Raw genomic sequence first — 18,508 nt, forward strand, 5'->3', positions numbered from 1 at the left:
CCTGGCTGATAAGCTCATTGTCATTCAGCCTGGTACTTCAGCCCCACCTTCAGGTCAAAAGGAAAATTGACTAAACAGAAAAATACTCTGCGTATACCCTGTATATAGGGCAAATGTACCTGTCATCCTGGACAAAACCCTGTGATTTATTTGGCCAGCTGTTACACAACCTTATCACAACTTACACAATAGCTCCATACTCTTATGGATAATGACAAAATGATGTACATCTCGATACACACCCTGAAAGATTTTTTGATACCTGGCTGCCCTTTTTAGAGGATACATTTTCCACTAATCAATTAAGAGATATTGTTGAGCTTTTTTCGTCATTCGTTGTGGTATGACCTCAGGGCCTTGGGTTGTATCTAGAAGGATTTCTGTATCACAGGTGGATAAGCGATGAATGCTGATTTATACCTCTATCCAGTATCTGAATTTTTCTTTTTTCTTTCCAATGCCAACTCACAATAGCCATGATACTGTTATTAGATATTCAGATTTTCTTTTTGTATTAGTAAAGACTTTGCAAATCAATATTCCTTCCCCTGTTTCAGCATTGTTTAATGTTATACTTCCCACCCCCATATAAAATATTAAACATTTTATTACAGTGGAAACACTAGAGGTAAAATATTTATTACTTATTTATTTATTACTTATGCTACTCTATTTGACATCTGTACAATATATTGCTGATATTTTGTTTCACATTGACGTGTTAACTGTATGTTGTTTTGTTCTCTTTGAGCTGTTTTCTTTCAATAAAAATTATTTCCAAAAAAAAAGAATTATAGGTAAATATAGCTAAAAGTAAATAACACTTGAGATAAGTGTGCCATCAGCTTTGCTGTAAATACTCCTTCTACAGGCTATGATTGGTACGTACTAATCACATGACCTCCTGCCCATTTACACCGTCTGCTCAATCACATGAGTGACGGACAACAGGGCATAGCCTGAACAAGGAGGTTACAGACTCTATTCTCCAGGCTCCAGTGTATTTTGTCTGTCCAGTATTTCAGGTTTTAACCATCTTGGATTTTCTATCATTCTGAATTTATCTGTGCCAATAACTTCCTCACCCAATGTATTTGTAGCATATCTGTTTCTCTAGTTTCCTACTCCTGCATCATCCTGATCTCTCTTGATTGATATTAGCCCCGACCTTTGCCTGTTCCAACTACGTTATTACCTCTCACAATTTGTAGCACTCTGTAGTCCAATAACTTTCAGCAGTTGTCAGCCTTGTCACATATACCGCTATACAGATCGCTATACAGACATCATGACTGGTGGAGCTGGAGGTTGGTATCTTGGTATCTTGGACCCTGCAACTTTTTCATGCTTCGATCAGTGGGCAGACCATTTTCTTCACTTGTGAGTACCATGAATATTGGACAGCAAATCTCTGATGAGATTTATGTTGTTGAATCACAGCCTACAAGCATACCAGAAAGAAATAGGAAATGTTCCTGGTGCATGTCTTTTAAATTTTCTCTACTTATTGCAGAAAAAAATGTCCAAGCACTCAGACAATACAAAACTTCTATGAGAAAGTCTAGATTTGGCCCTCCATCATGCACTGAAAGCAAGGACAGCCAGTCAATACGGCCATCTTGGTCATTTTAAATGCTAATCCTTATGGTCCAGTGACACTGCCTATCCACACCCCTTCCTTCCCTCCATGCCTCTAGGTGTTTTCTGCTGAAAAGTCCCAGCCAAGGTTTATCCAAGCTACTTTAAATTAAAAGAAAAAAAGGAAAGGAAGTGTTGTCATGCCATTGACACTATAATTTTATTAGAGAATTTACACCTTGTATTTCTAACAAACCATACACAATATATAGCTGTTACCATTTATAAACTAAATGAGTTTGTTTAGAAAAGTCCAAGTCAGGCAACAAATCAAGATGTGGAACTGTGGAACTGTGTAGAATAAAAAACAAAAATTATCCATTTATCAGCAAATCTTACATTCATTAAACTTTCTCTGATAGAGCATCAATCACTACCAAAGTACATGGACCAAGAAGATTCTAAACAAGTGAATGTTTGATGAAAATCAGATTCACTGTTTTATTCATAAACCCTGAGGAGTATATAAGCTAACTATTGTTTTTTATTTTCAAGCATATATGTCTGAGTATTTAATTGAGGCTTAAAAAGGATGACAAAACATTTTGGGAGAAATATACATCCTAGAAGTCCAGCACTAGAGGCCAATATGGCGAATACCTCCACAGCCACCATGTATTTCCCTCTGGTGCCCAGATAGGCCGGGATCATGGCAATCCACACACTGCAGAACACCAGCATGCTGAAGGTGATGTACTTGGCCTCATTAAAACTGTCCGGTAATGTCCTCACCATGAAAGCCAATACAAAACTCACAGCTGCCAGAAACCCCATATAACCCAACACAGAGTAGAACCCAATAACTGACCCCTCATTACACTGAATGACAATCTTGTCCTGATAAGAGTGAGTGTCCATTTCCTGAAAGGGGTGAGATACAGACATCCAAATAAGACATATTATACCCTGAACAGATGAACACACTGATACTATGGAATTGGCCAGTGTGGCTCCAATCCATTTCCTCCAGTAGCTGCCAGGTTTGGTGGCTCTGAAAGCAATGTAAACCATGATTGTTTTGGCCAGGAGAGAGGAGATAAGCTCTTCGGGGCAGGGTCCTCTCCTCCTGTATCACTGTCTGTATTAGTCTGTCATTTGCAATCCCTATTTAATGTACACCGCTGCGTAATATGTTGGCGCTATATAAATCCTGTTTATTATTATGATAGGAAGATAAAAAAAAAAAAGGGTGGGCAAAGACGAGGGCATAAGAATGGGAGAGTAAGGGGGAAGGTCAGAAATTTTGAAGAAGTGGAGGAATCAAGATCCCTGCCCACCCTCCTTAAGGATACAGGTGAGTTCTTTAAGAAGTGTTTGGTGGTGTGAGGTCCTCGTGGGACAGGGTATGGTGGTGTTATGGTATGGGGTTAAGGTTGGTTATGATATGCGTGATTGATATTGTTCCCGAGACGGTGGAGTGGGGTCTGGGAGTCAGTCAGGTATATCAATCAAAGCAGATACAGGTAATCGGTGGTGATAGAGTTAAAGCCTGCAAGGACCTACCACCTTAGGGGAGGAATTTGGGTCACCCGATTGTTAATATTATAGAGATGGTTGTAATATAAATAAAAGTTACCGTCCTTATATGGTTACAAAGTTGTCAAATAATAAACGGACATACGGCCATTTTTATCATACCCGCAGGTGTCTATTGTTATTTTAAAGGAAGTGTTGCGATGTAGGGGAAGGAAAAAAGCATTATGTGCAGTCATTTACATTCTAATAGTATTCTGCCTTTACCATTCTCTGTTAATAGAATGATTGGGACTTCCCCTACTCATCGCTCTATTGACAATTAGAGGCACGAATTCACCCAGAATTTACTCACAAGTAACTAAGAGGGCAGAATTTTTAGAATTTGGAATATTTAGAATCTAGCTTGTCCATAGTGCAGTCTCAAAATGTAAAGCAGCTTGTCAGAAGTGTGACCTGCTCTTGACCTCATTGGAACATGCCTTATGGTCTTGGTTTTTACCTACTCCCATAGATTAACAGGCCAAAAACAAGCATTCTTACCGTATGTAGCACATTTTCATATTTTACCTTCAGCTCTGTTTGATGTTAGTGGTAAAAAGTCTATATCCAAATTTGGATTTTATTTTACGTTTTCTTGCGGCTAAAAATAAAAGTTGGTTGGACCCCGCTATACCCTCGTACCAACTGTGAGATCACCCGTAACAACAGGGGATGCTTTAATCAGGAAACAGGTCCAGCAAGTTAAAAGTGCATCAAAGGTTTTATTCACTAATACTATTTTCACACAAAACAGGCAAAATAAAACAAACAGCAAAAATAAAGCCTGGCCACTTGGCCTCTAACTCACTGTTAGATTCCTTTACTAACAGTCCACCCCAACCTAGTGCTGTGCAGGACTCCAGGGCCCTAACCATACAGCTTTTCCAACAAAGACACATTTTACCTTGGACCTCCTCCCAGCTCAGCAGCCAAGACAGAGCCACAGGAAAAGGCAGGCTGGGAGTTTATATCCCCAACCTAATCTCCAGGATGGGTTTCAGGTGAGACAGTTACACCTGATCATACCCAGGCCTCTATAGCTCCCCCACCTGGCTGATAAGCTCATTGTCATTCAGCCTGGTACTTCAGCCCCACCTTCAGGTCAAAAGGAAAACTGACTAAACAGAAAAATACTCTGCGTATACCCTGTATATGGGGCAAATGTACCTTTCATCCTGGACGAAACCTTGTGATTTATTTGGCCAGCTGTTACACAACCTTATCACAACTTACACAATAGCTCCATACTCTTATGGATAATGACAAAATAATGTACATCTCGATACACACCCTGAAAGATTTTTTGATACCTGGCTGCCCTTTTTAGAGGATACATTTTCCACTAATCAATTAAAAGATATTGTTGAGCTTTTTTCGTCATTCGTTGTGGTATGACCTCAGGGCCTTGGGTTGTATCTAGAAGGATTTCTGTATCACAGGTGGATAAGCGATGATTGCTGATTTATACCTCTATCCAGTATCTGAATTTTTCTTTTTTCTTTCCAATGCCAACTCACAATAGCCATGATACTGTTATTAGATATTCAGATTTTCTTTTTGTATTAGTAAAGACTTTGCAAATCAATATTCCTTCCCCTGTTTCAGCATTGTTTAATGTTATACTTCCCACCCCCATATAAAATATTAAACATTTTATTACAGTGGAAACACTAGAGGTAAAATATTTATTACTTATTTATTTATTACTTATGCTACTCTATTTGACATCTGTACAATATATTGCTGATATTTTGTTTCACATTGACGTGTTAACTGTATGTTGTTTTGTTCTCTTTGAGCTGTTTTCTTTCAATAAAAATTATTTCCAAAAAAAAGAATTATAGGTAAATATAGCTAAAAGTAAATAACACTTGAGATAAGTGTGCCATCAGCTTTGCTGTAAATACTCCTTCTACAGGCTATGATTGGTACGTACTAATCACATGACCTCCTGCCCATTTACACCGTCTGCTCAATCACATGAGTGACGGACAACAGGGCATAGCCTGAACAAGGAGGTTACAGACTCTATTCTCCAGGCTCCAGTGTATTTTGTCTGTCCAGTATTTCAGGTTTTAACCATCTTGGATTTTCTATCATTCTGAATTTATCTGTGCCAATAACCTCCTCACCCAATGTATTTGTAGCATATCTGTTTCTCTAGTTTCCTACTCCTGCATCATCCTGATCTCTCTTGATTGATATTAGCCCCGACCTTTGCCTGTTCCAACTACGTTATTACCTCTCACAATTTGTAGCACTCTGTAGTCCAATAACTTTCAGCAGTTGTCAGCCTTGTCACATATACCGCTATACAGATCGCTATACAGACATCATGACTGGTGGAGCTGGAGGTTGGTATCTTGGTATCTTGGACCCTGCAACTTTTTCATGCTTCGATCAGTGGGCAGACCATTTTCTTCACTTGTGAGTACCATGAATATTGGACAGCAAATCTCTGATGAGATTTATGTTGTTGAATCACAGCCTACAAGCATACCAGAAAGAAATAGGAAATGTTCCTGGTGCATGTCTTTTAAATTTTCTCTACTTATTGCAGAAAAAAATGTCCAAGCACTCAGACAATACAAAACTTCTATGAGAAAGTCTAGATTTGGCCCTCCATCATGCACTGAAAGCAAGGACAGCCAGTCAATACGGCCATCTTGGTCATTTTAAATGCTAATCCTTATGGTCCAGTGACACTGCCTATCCACACCCCTTCCTTCTCTCCATGCCTCTAGGTGTTTTCTGCTGAAAAGTCCCAGCCAAGGTTTATCCAAGCTACTTTAAATGAAAAGAAAAAAATGAAAAGGAAAGGAAGTGTTGTCATGCCATTGACACTATAATTTTATTAGAGAATTTACGCCTTGTATTTCTAACAAACCATACACAATATATAGCTGTTACCATTTATAAAGTAAATGTGTTTGTTTAGAAAAGTCCAAGTCAGCCAAAAAAATCAAGATGTGTAACTGAAGAATAAAAAACAAAAATAATCCATTTATCAGCAAATCTTACATTCATTAAACTTTCTCTGATGGAGCATCAATCACTACCAAAGTACATGGACCAAGAAGATGATTCTCCACAAGTGAATGTTTGATGAAAATCAGATTCACTGTTTTATTCATAAACCCTGAAGAGTATATAAGCTAATTATTGTTTTTTATTTTCAAGCATATATATCTGAGTATTTAATTGAGGCTTAAAAAGGATGACAAAACATTTTGGAAGAAATATACATCCTAGAAGTCCAGCATTGGAGGCCAATATGGCGAATACCTCCACAGCCACCATGTATTTCCCTCTGGTGCTCAGATAGGGCGGGATCATGGCAATCCACACACTGCAGAACACCAGCATGCTGAAGGTGATGTACTTGGCCTCATTAAAACTGTCCGGTAATGTCCTCACCATGAAAGCCAGAACAAAACTCACAGCTGCCAGAAACCCCATATAACCCAACACAGAGTAGAACCCAATAACTGTCCCTTCATTACACTGAATGACAATCTTGTCCTGATAAGAGTGAGTGTCCATTTCCTGAAAGGGGTGAGATACAGACATCCAAATAAGACATATTATACCCTGAACAGATGAACACACTGATACTATGGAATTGGCCAGTGTGACCCCAATCCATTTCCTCCAGTAGCTGCCAGGTTTGGTGGCTCTGAAAGCAATGTAAACCATGATTGTTTTGGCCAGGAGAGAGGAGACGGCTATGGAGAAGATGACTCCAAATGTCATGACACGCAGTATACAGGTTATATCCAGGGGCTGACCAAGGAACAAGAACACACAGAGGAAGCTCAACAAGATGCAGACAAGGAGAACAAAACTTAGGTTTCTGTTATTAGCTTTGACAATGGGGGTGTTCAGATAGAATATAAAAATCCTCATCACTAAGAGAGTCACAATGCAGAATGAGACAGAAAGTGATATAAATATTATAGAGATATTATCTGTGTAGGAGAGAAAATCCAGAAGTTTTCGAATACACCGATCCTTCTTCTGATTTGGCCATTCCTCTTCTGTGCATTTCATCCAATTCACTCTTTCTGGCAAATGTACAATACACATTTTATCATGTTTTAAATAATTAAACTGTAATTTTCAGAGGGACAAAAAACTTCTTTTACTTAGATTAGTAAAAAAAAAGTTATGGTGAATAGTGCCTTGTGCACTTCATCCTACAGCCAGCTTGTTTTTTTTAATTATGAAAGATGTTGCCGACTTCTGAACATGGTAACTGTTCACAGAAATGTCATGCCCTTTACCTGAGATAAGATTTCAATGGAAGGCCTAGCTTCACTTTAATATTTCTATATATAATCAATATAAATATACAATCTATATATTCAATATACCTGTAATATTGGATATCTCCCCCTCTGAACACGGGACACACTCATAGCAGCAAGGGTGGACAGACAATCCTGGCTTTTTTCTGGTTCCTGGTAGACAATTGTCTGAACACTGAGATTCCGGCTTCTAAACGTCATTATAAAAAAACATGTTCAATAGAAAAATATATGTTTGAACAATATCAATGAATAAACAGTAAGAAAGAGGATTAGTAATATAAATATAATATAGACCGACGTCCCTCCAAATTTTGCTGAATGAAAAATTGGTAACGTCACAACACAATTCAGTTATCCAAAATTGGGATTATATGCTGAGTTCTCTGAGCAGTTTTTGAAAGTGGTCCCATTGACAACTGAAATAGCTGACATTTCCAGTCGGAACCTCTTTATAGATGGAGAAAGAAACGCCCTGAGCAACTACAAAGATAGCAATTGGAAGAGTTTCAGAGAGATAGAGGATTCTAGGTGAGGAATGGTTGGGCTTACCTGATTGGTGGGTCAAAAAGGGGGAAGGGTCAGCTGAAGTTCAAGTTGGCAGGTGGAGAAAAAGTTTCAGCTGAGGCTTGGGCAGCATGAGAAAAGGTCACAAACCCATCCTCCCCAGAAATATTGGTCTGATAAGGGTTGGAAAAGGAATGATTCAGTACAGGGTGGGTAAGCTGCATGATGGGATGGATATTATTGGGATACATTCTGGAGGAAAGGAACCAGTGATACGGTGTTCCTTGGAGCAGGTAATGGATGTTAAACTATGGAGAAGTTTAAATAAATTGCATGTGAAGTCTAGCATAGTTGTCCCCGAGGCAGTACAGGATGGCTGAAGGCTGGATCCAAAATAGAGGAGTGGTTTACGTAGAAATAGAAGTTAGTTTATAGTACGTCAGGGACCTTCACCCAGTGTGGGAGTTATAGAAGGTTGTGAATGTTGATATGGTATAAATAGTTGTAGTTATCAAGATGAAATCTGTAGTGAATAAAGATGCCGTCATGGCCACATATGCTGCAAAAACTTTTTGTAGTGGTGTTGTTTGCTATGAATAAAGGGTGAAGGAGATTTAGGTAACCCCCCATTTGTTCTATACCTGTCAATGAAATTGGCATATCACTACTGTTAACCTTCACCAATCAGCAAGTGAAGGAATACTAAAAATCTGTGTTATCATTTTTTATAATCTTTGTTCCTATATCAAACTTGTAAAAGTGAGCAGCTTTAATAATGTTCTAACTGTAAACAATAGATTACCCCCAGTGAGAATACAGAGACCATGAGACCCCGGCTGCATGGGGCTGAGGAACAAAAGATTTTTCTGGATGAGAATTAGATATTTGTTGCTAATTTATTTATGATCATTGGTTTTATTGATTCATATTAGGGGTTATTTCCCAAAAAAAACTTCAAGCGTGTGTTTTTCTCACCACCTTACTATGGCTCTTCCACCTTATAGCACTGTCATTGATGGAGAATTGACGATTGTCTGGTTTCCATGGTGTGTAATATCCAACATTGGTACCAACCACCATAAATTGGGAAGGCTGTATGACATTTTCTAATTTAAAATGAATAGCAAATTCTCCATTTTTATCAAAACAAGTTCTATTCTGGTAAATCTTTAATGGATTGCCGATTCGTTTTACATATTTATACAACTGCAGGAAAAAACACAAAATAAAATTTGGTGGATACAAAGTTCTGGGGACAAAGCCTTGGTAATTTTTCTGAGAACATAAATAAGGTACACCTGAGATTTGCTCATGTTTGCCATAACACAGTTTGTGAGGTGGTAAAAGAAGAGTATCCATGATATATGTGTTATAGGGAAAATGGCTGGTCACCGTTCTTGGGTCGATCCCTCTCGATAACAGACTTTGCAGTCATTCAAGAGTGCGGACTTTGTTTGATGTGGTCTCAATGTCCTGGGATCTGGTTTTCTTAGGGAGATTGTCCCGCTGTATTAAAACCCCCTGATGGACAGCCTTCAAGTCTTCCAATTGAATAGGAAGTGGATGATTCCTTCACAGTGAGAGGGATATAGGGGCTACTAATCAGTGAACCCATTGGTGTCTGTGGAGGGTGTGATTTAGTACTTCTAGAATCCAGCAACATGGAAGCCTTTATTAATTGAGGCTGCGGCCACACAAGCAGCCACTGCTGCCTATATTCAGAAAGAGCTACATATTTTCATGGTAGTGAGAAGAACCTTAAAATTATCTGCCTATGGTAAGACTACAGCTGCAGATCCAGTGGTGGAAAAGGTAGATTGGAAATGAAGCCATCGTTACCCTCCCCATCCTCCTCTGACTTCCCGGTATAGAAGCCAACTTTTTATTTCACATCTTTAGGACTTAAAGAACTTTCCAATGTAAACCACAATTATAACAGTGAAAGGATTGAAAATGTATTATAGACTAGTTTTGTTAAGTAACAGGAAATATCATTTTAATATTATATAAGGCTTCCTAGAAATCAGTTGAAAAAAAAAGTCAGGATTACTTAACTCAGAGGTGAACTGTAAAGTTTACCTGATCAGTTTTGGTATTGGTGAATGCAGGGTTTAGCTTGCATGCAAAAATTGCAGCAAAGGCCAAAGCTTCTACTGCCATATACACCCGCAGGAATTTTCCTTGAAGTGGGAAATTCTTCACAAGTTGCAAAACATCCACCAATGAGATATTATTACTGATAAGAGAAATATTTGCAAAATGTAAACTATTCCCATTTTTATTTGATGACACATTTTGTATTGTAATGACCAAGTCCTCAGCCAGCAGCTTAAATAGTTGGGGTTTTGACAACAGTGTGTAATCAAGTGAAAGTTGATTTGTCAAGAACTTTATTTCCACAAAATCTAAAATCAAAGCTGAATTAAAATGGGGGCAAAAGATATGTAGACTCATATCATTGTAATCCCAAGAGGGTGGGAAAATAGTCACAGCATTTGGGTTCAACCTATAGTACCTTAGTAGATAAATATACACATGGTTCGTAAAGGACCCACAAAGTATTGCAACATTACAACGTACATTTCTCGTTTTTATATACCACTGTATAATTGTTTGAGAATCAATAATAAGTCTTGTTATAAAAGCCACACAAATCCCCTTGACACTCAGATATTTCTTTAGAATTTGTGCCTCGTTCTCTCCAGCATCATTATCTGATAAAAAATATTCCAACCCACGTCCAGCCAAAATATTTCACCAGTTTTGCAATGGCTAAATAATGGACGTGATCATTCTGAATGGTCCTGAACACATGAGGGTAAAGCCGTCTGTCAGTTAATGTGTAGTCTGTGGATCCATAACTGATCTGGGGAGAAGAGGAGAAACAAGATATCGAATTTTCAGATTGTAAAATGAGTCTGTAGAAGCTACATTGTGAAGGTATTGTATGCCAAATTTAACTTTATCATCCAGAAAGTGTTTATTAACAAGGCTTTAAAAGAACATTTTAGAGTTTGTCTATGTTCAGACTTACAATGAAGTTACGGTGCAGGTTCAACATGCCAGTGAACTGCTGCCTTGGTGGTAGATGCTACTGTTGTCTACTCGCAACAGCGCCATAGAGATTGCCTTGTGGCAGACAACTTACTCCATTTTGGAGTAACAACTCCATCGTCCATCGACTCCATCGCAATCAAGGATTAGGAGTCAAAGAATCTGGCACTTTGGGGCACACCAGATAAGAAATTATCTGTATTTCACCCATCTAATCATCCAACTACCCTCATTCTGCCACCACAACTGGGACGAATTGTCCATCATGCCCAAGAGGCTGAACTCCATATATATATATATATATATATATATATATATATATCAGTGTACAACATGTTGTGGACCAGATAAAAAAATGTGTATTTATCAGCTTTAAAGAGAGAGTTCATACTTAAATAGAAATACTTTATTAGTGAATACAAAAATTTCAAACTCTTGCTTTAAAAAGTTTGTACACCTTTCTAAATTCCTCAACATTCCTTTATTACAGGTGGCATTATATTTACCCTTTACATGGCATATTATTGACTGCTGCTTCTTTGTTTCATTCTAGCACTTGTAAATATTAGTGTTGGTCGAACAGCCGAATGTTTGATTCAGCAGCTATTCGATCGAATAGCCCAATATTTTTCGGGTGATCGAATGCCAAATCTGAACACCATTAATGTCTATGGGTGCGTGTTTTTTAGGGATGCTGTAGGAAAGCAATCAAGGGAGCTCCCCTTGTTGCTTTTGCAGCCTTAGCGTAACTGTAGTATGTGTCTTGGATAGAGATTCTCTATCCAAGAACACATACAGAAAAGCAGTTTATCTGCAGTCACAGCTAATTGGCGTGCCTCCTCCAAACAGCTGTGACTGCAAAGTTCCCACCGGGCTGTACATATCATCAATGATGGAAACTCCATTGTGAGTTCATCTGCAGTCACTCGCGTGCCTCCTATCACCTGTGAACGCGATTCCCACGGTCACCGGGCTGTACTTATCAATAATAAGTACAGTCCAGTGACCGTGGGAACTGAACTCAGATGAACTCTCAATGGAGAAACTCCATTGAGAGTTCATCTGCAGTACCCCTGTTATCCACGGGCACTAGAGGTTAATTAACCTCTAGTGCCTCAGGATCGCAGTGGATTCTGTGGGCTGCAATCATTCTTGCATCCCTGGGAATCCTCCTACTTGCGATCCCCGGGTACTAAAGGTTTATTAACCTCTAATGCCCAGGGATTGCAGTCACAACGAATTGAAAGCACTTGAGTGCCTCCTATCAGCTCTGACCACAAATTCCCACGTTCTGGAGTTCGCCTTTTTTTTTTTTTAAACAAATTTCAAACTCGAATTCACGTGTTTTTTCAAGTCGAATTCTGTGTTTTTCTGGTGGGGTCTGCTCGAATTCAAACCACCAATTTTGGGTCGAATATAGGGACAACCCGAATTCCAACACCCACACTAGTTAATATGTCATTACAGAATGTACAAACTGGCAGCAAAAACTATTTAGAAATAGTGAGATAGTATTCAAGATAGATCAAATATTCTACTCAAGTGACCAGTCTGATACTTAGACCAGCTGAGAAAAAAGAGATGTCATATCAGTAAACAGGCCTCTGGAAGGGAAGGAAAGTAAATTACCTCCCTATACATATATGCCTTGGCATACAAAATCTCCATTTACAGACAGCATACCTTAAATAGTAATATTCTTGAATAGTGTTGGTAAAATAGCTCACTATTCGATTCGACCACAATTCGGTCGAATAGAGCAAAATTATCTGGGTGAACGAACGTCAAATTCGAACTCTAATAAATTCATGGGGGAGAAATTTGAATAGTTTTTCAGGACCGTGTAGAGCTTCTACAGCCTATAAATACATTTAAAAAGACGTCAAGACTCTCCCAGCTCTGCACAACACTGTACAAGTAAAAAAAAAAAAAATATGGAAGGCTTTTTTATGTTGCTGGCAGGGCTATTCTATGGGGCGGTCAAGGTAACATGCCTGATTTTATACGGGCCTCCGAGTAGAGCCAGAGAGGGCCCTAAGGGGGTTTCTCCGGTCCAAGCAAACCATACACAGGCTTCAGAGTACAGGCAGAGGTCCCTGAGGCGGGTCTTTCAGTCAAAAAATTAACCAGTTACACAGCTATGTCAAAAGTTATATAGGCCTCACAGAAGTGGGGACCGCATTGTTAACTGGCATCTAGAGCTGGGTGTAATGCATCGTCAATGCCACCTAGATGGCTGTAATACAATTTTTAAGAATGGAGTACCGACAGGTGGCAGAAGCAGCAGCAGGAAGAGGATGCGGTGGGCCCTGAGAGCGAGCGTGAACAGCATTGGTAACTAGTATCTAGAGCTGGGTACTGGGCAGGCGGCAACAGTAACAGCATGAGGAGGAGGGGGTGGGCCCTGAGAAGGAGCAAGGACGGCATTACAGATTGAGGCTATCACCTACATGGACAGTGTAGAAGCTGTAGCTACTGGAGACATTGCTGTGTAGGGGACTGCCTTTTCCTATCTGCTAGCTGTAACTTTGTAAAATGCGGCATGGGCAGCATTAGTAACTTGTATCTACAGCTGGGGACTGGGCAGGTGGCAGCATTAACAGCAGGAATTGAAGGAGGCATTAGGCCCTGAGACGGATTCTGGACGACATTAGTAACTGGCATCTAGAGCTGGGTACTGGGCAGGTGGCAGCGGTAACAGCATGAGGAGGAGGAGGTGGGCCCTGAAATGGAGTGTGGACAGCATTGGTAACTGGCATCTAGAGCTGGGTACTGGGCAGGCGGCAGCAGTAACAGCATGAGGAGGAGGCGGTGGGCCCGGAGATGGAGCAAGAACCGCATTAGAAGTTGAGGCCATCACCTCTATGGACAGTGTAGAAGCTGTAGCTATTGGAGACATGAATGGACGAACGAAATTAACACTGTTCATGCCTACTATCTAGTGTAACCACATAAAAGGGAATAGGCTTGGCGGAATCAGCGGGGAAATACAAAAATTTTTCTTTGTTTGTGAATTTGTATGGGTTTTAGGATAGATATCCAGTGCTATCAGAATAAAATATCTGCATTTTTGAAGAGAAAAACAGCAGTTTTTATGGCTTTGGGGATTTATAGCAAAGTGGGATCAGAATAAAATATCTTTTTTTTTTTGGAGAGAAATACCAACATTTTTATGGGTTTTAGGATAGATACCAAGTGCTATCATAATAAATCTCTGCATTCTTTAATGATCAAAACAAACATTTTTATGTTTTTTTTATAGATTACAAGAGGTATCTTAAATTACCTCTTGCAATCTATCGCAAAAGCCAGAAAATGTCTATATTTAGCCCTAACAAATACAGATATTTCATTCTGATAGCACTTAGTATCTATCCAAAAACCCCTAAACTTTTCAGTATTTCTCCAAAAAAAATACAGATATTTAATTCTTATCCCACTTGCTATCTATCAAAATAGCCAGAAAAATTTCTGTATTTCTCTCCAAAAAATACAGATATTTAAATATGATACCTCTTGTAATCTATCACAAAAGCCAGAAAATGTTCTGTATTTATCTATAAAAAATACAGATATTTCATTCTGATACCACTTGCTATCTATCCAAAAAACAGAAAATGTCTGTATTTCTCTACAAAAAATACAAATATTTAATTATGAATCACAGCTCCATTACAAGTGATATAGGCCTCAAAGTAGATAAAGGCGGAGGGCCCTGAGGGAGGTGCTCCGTAAAAAAATTAGCCAGTTACACAGCTCCGCAAGTTATAGACCTCAGAGACAGAGTAGAGGTAGAGGGCCACGAGGGGAAGAGTAGAAGGCGATGCCGAAGGCTGTGAACGTGCTTTTCCCATCAAGGTGTCAGCAGGCCGTGCAGCAGTTGATGACTAATCAGTAGAATCTGCAGAGGTGGTGTTGAAGTCATTGCCGATCCAAGCCTTATTCATTTTAATAAAAGTCATTCAGTCGACATTTTCTGCAGAGAGGCGAATGCGCTTGTCACTCACTATGCCCTCAGCTGCACTGAACATTCTTTCAGATAACACACTTGTGGCTGGGCAGGCAAGGATCTGAATGGCATGTTCTGCCAGCTCTGGCCACTGCTCAACCTTGGATACCCAGTAGCCCAGTGGGTCCTGGCTTAGCAGATGTCCCATGTAGAGCTCAGGTATTCCTGCACCATGACTGAGTAGTGCTGCTGAGTGTCATTGGCAATTGCTACACGACTGGCGGCTTGCTTCCGCTGAATTGAAGCCTACATAGTTTGGCTTGGACGACCTCTACCACTGCTGCCACCCATGGATAGTGGATTTGGCATAGGGATCCCTGCTGCTGCTGACAGCCAGAATGGCTGAGCACAAGTAGTGCTGCATTTTAGGTCCCCTGTATTGGGGCAAGATGAGTTGTTGTATCTCAGGCTTGTAAGGTGGATCAAATAATGTAGCAATCCAATAGTCGTCAGTCTTTGGCTATGCACTCCTGCATAAAGGCTGTCATGTGGCTCAAACGTTCCCATAGCTGAGGTAATTCTGGACCCACACTCCTGTGGGTCGAACAGCAGCACAGGGTCGTCCTTCTCCTTCTCCGCCTGGTCTTGCCATCCACTGAACAGGCTGCCTTGTGTTTGGGTGGATGGATGCCATGTACCCTCAATATCCTCCTCTGCCCCTTCTTCCCCTTCTCCAATGCCTGCAATGACCTCCTCTTCCTCTTCCACCTCCTCTTCCTACTGGATTTGCAGTGCACTATGTCTAGTAGGAACGCATGTCCAAGATGATGTTTGAAAGGTCTTCTCTTGCTGCAGCATCAACTATGTCGTGTCCGAGATCCACCATCATCTGTTCCAGCAGGCATATGATGGGTTTGGTGTTACTGACAGAGGCCTGATCCCTGCTGATCATCCTGGTCTCCTCTTCAAAAGGTGACAATACAGTGCACAAGAAAGGTAGTGTAGGTATACGTAGGTATGCAGGTAATTAGCCGGTGCACCGGCAGATTGAGAATTTTCTGTAACTCCACCAATCTGGCACTGGCTGTGTAGGACCAGTAGAAATGCGCTGACAAATTTATAGCCTTCAGCAACAGTGGCTGGAGGCCTTGGTAATTCCTAAGGAAGCACTGTACTATCAGGTTAAAGACGTGAGCCAGGCAAGGAACGTGTGTGAGTTTCCCACAATGTAGGGCTGCCAGCAGATTGGCCCCATTGTCAAACATGACCTTGCCTGGTTGAAGTCTGTTGGGAATTAGCCATATGTCCTCCTGCTCCCGCAAGGAACCCAGGCTTTGCAACCTCAGGACTGCGTGGCAACGTCTGAATTGTGCAGCGAAATAGCAAACTGCAGGTTGTAGCTTGCGGTGAACAGATGCTGCCAAATAGGAGGTGCTAGGTTCCCACAGCAAAGTGTCCAAAGTGTCCCTGGAGGAACCAACAACTGTTGGTTGTCAGGTGCACCTTGCCAGAAACTGAGTGCTGCAGGGCCATGGACACATTGCTCTGCACGTGTTTCTGCAAAATACTGTCTTGCGCTCCAGCATCTGGGCGATGGAAGGTTGGATGTTGCTAATGCTAACCACAGAAAGATTGGACAATAGGGTAGAAGGTGTGGGGAATGGCAATGATGCCTGGTCTTGACTGCTAGCAATGTGACAAACAACAGCCGATCTGCGTTGGAGCTCATGCTTACCGCTGGTGGAGCCTGAAAAAGGTAATGCTCAGCTACATGCCTCACTCAAATAGCTGGCAGCAGCACGGGTAACTTTGGTGGTAGAAGGAGGAAAAGCACCGGAGGAAGATTGAGCAGTTTGAGCTTGCTTCTTGGGCAGAGGTGGTCGCACAGAGCTCTGTGCTTTGACCAGGTGTTCCCGCCAGGTTACTGGGTGGTGGCTTTTTAAATGAAGGTAAACACTGGTAAACAATAAATATAATAATAAAACATTTTTGTCTTTAGTGCAGTGTTTTGGTATTGCTAGGAATTATTTAATCCCTTTCTAGGAATAGGTAATGGGTATTATGAACCCGAGTGTTTATTCCCCTATGCCAGAAAAAGGACATCTAAGACCACCTTATTAATGAGACTTCAACATTTCAATAGGCTCTTCCCTTATAAGGCAGGAATCATGTTGTGGGAATGAGGCCATCTGCCATAACGATAGGCCTTGTCTACATTTGTCTACATAACCAACGACTGCCTGCCCACTGCTCTCAATACCCTCTGATCTACTCTGTGCCCATTCCTCCACCCTAGTCCCTGCAAGGACCTAACTGTGCGAGTATATTGCCTTCTTATACAGATCTGCTTTGACATATACCATAACCCTGTGCTAATAAGGTACCTTTGATTTTCAATATGCCCGGAGATGGAGGAGGATTGAACTGACCTGTGTGTATCGGTAGAGTCCAAGCATTTGAGCAATTGGGATTGTCGTGGAAGAATACTGATCTCCAATAACACCGGCCAGCTTGCCATGTTTACTACAGGAATAATTAGGAATTGTCTTCCCTGGTCCAGATAAGATATTCAATACACTCCTTATAGCCTTCCTGGGATCTGACCAAGAATCATACAGATGATAGCCCAATGTGATATTGAGTGAAAGATCTGGAGTCTTGATTAGATTATCAATAGTTGAGATGAAAACTAGAGCATCTACATTCCCCGGAGCTGTGGATCTATAAAACATTTTTTTCACAATGAAAAAAGTACATCTGGGTTGACATTATTCATATAAGGCTTCAGTTGTGTTTTTGCTATAGACAAATATGGCTGGACAATATAACTATATAATGAGGGATGTTCTCTTCCACCTCGAGGTCTCAGCCTCCCTCCCTAACAGTGGACCTTGTAGCAAAAAATAGAATTGACAGTGGAAGTGTAGGAAGAATATCAAGAAAGGAAAACTGTTAGGGAGAAAAGTTGGTCAAAGCACGTATCTTACTCTCGGCTTTTATATTGCAATGTATGATGCATATTATTCTATGCTCCAGAAAAATGCAGCATTCTTAGAATCCATCTCATCCGATGGATCATGATACCACCTCACCTAGGGTCTATTAGAACCAAACAAAAGTGGCATTCTTGCTATTTTTGTTAGTTCAATCAGTAGTTAATCAATAGGACTTCTGATCACTGTTAATCGATGACACACATAATGGCCAAATAAACAGTTGTGTATCAAAGACAACTTTTAGATAGTACCATATATACATCATTATCTAAAGGATATCAGGGGGTGGTTGTGAAAGGGGTTATTTCATTATTATTCATATCATATTGCACCTCATAGCTCTATACTAGTTCTTCTTTGATTTATTCTATTTGTAAGTGAACTAACTAGAACTAAGAATCTTAGTTCTACAATTCTACTAATTTCTACTAAGAATCTTAGTTCTACAACTGAAAAGTCAGGTTGAATCTTTCTAAGCATACTTATATTGCTTTTTCTTAAGCTTGTTTAGAAAATGATGTTCTGATTTCACAGTGAGCACT

At 40.2% G+C, this 18,508-nt stretch overlaps 1 protein-coding gene across 1 annotated transcript; it reads right to left on the bottom strand.

Annotated features, from left to right (window-relative positions):
* Positions 1-6,312: 6,312 nt before the first annotated feature.
* On the bottom strand, positions 6,313-11,155 carry LOC140327590 (vomeronasal type-2 receptor 26-like). Its single transcript, XM_072406977.1, has 4 exons — positions 11,116-11,155; positions 10,047-10,147; positions 7,527-7,650; positions 6,313-7,217 (listed from the first exon to the last, which is right to left on the bottom strand). The coding sequence occupies exons 1-4, from the start codon at positions 11,153-11,155 to the stop codon at positions 6,313-6,315; spliced, it is 1,170 nt and encodes a 389-aa protein (XP_072263078.1).
* Between the last annotated feature and the right edge of the window lie 7,353 nt (positions 11,156-18,508).

Source organism: Pyxicephalus adspersus, chromosome 3 (genome assembly GCF_032062135.1).
Source record: "Pyxicephalus adspersus chromosome 3, UCB_Pads_2.0, whole genome shotgun sequence".
Taxonomy (NCBI): domain Eukaryota; kingdom Metazoa; phylum Chordata; class Amphibia; order Anura; family Pyxicephalidae; genus Pyxicephalus; species Pyxicephalus adspersus.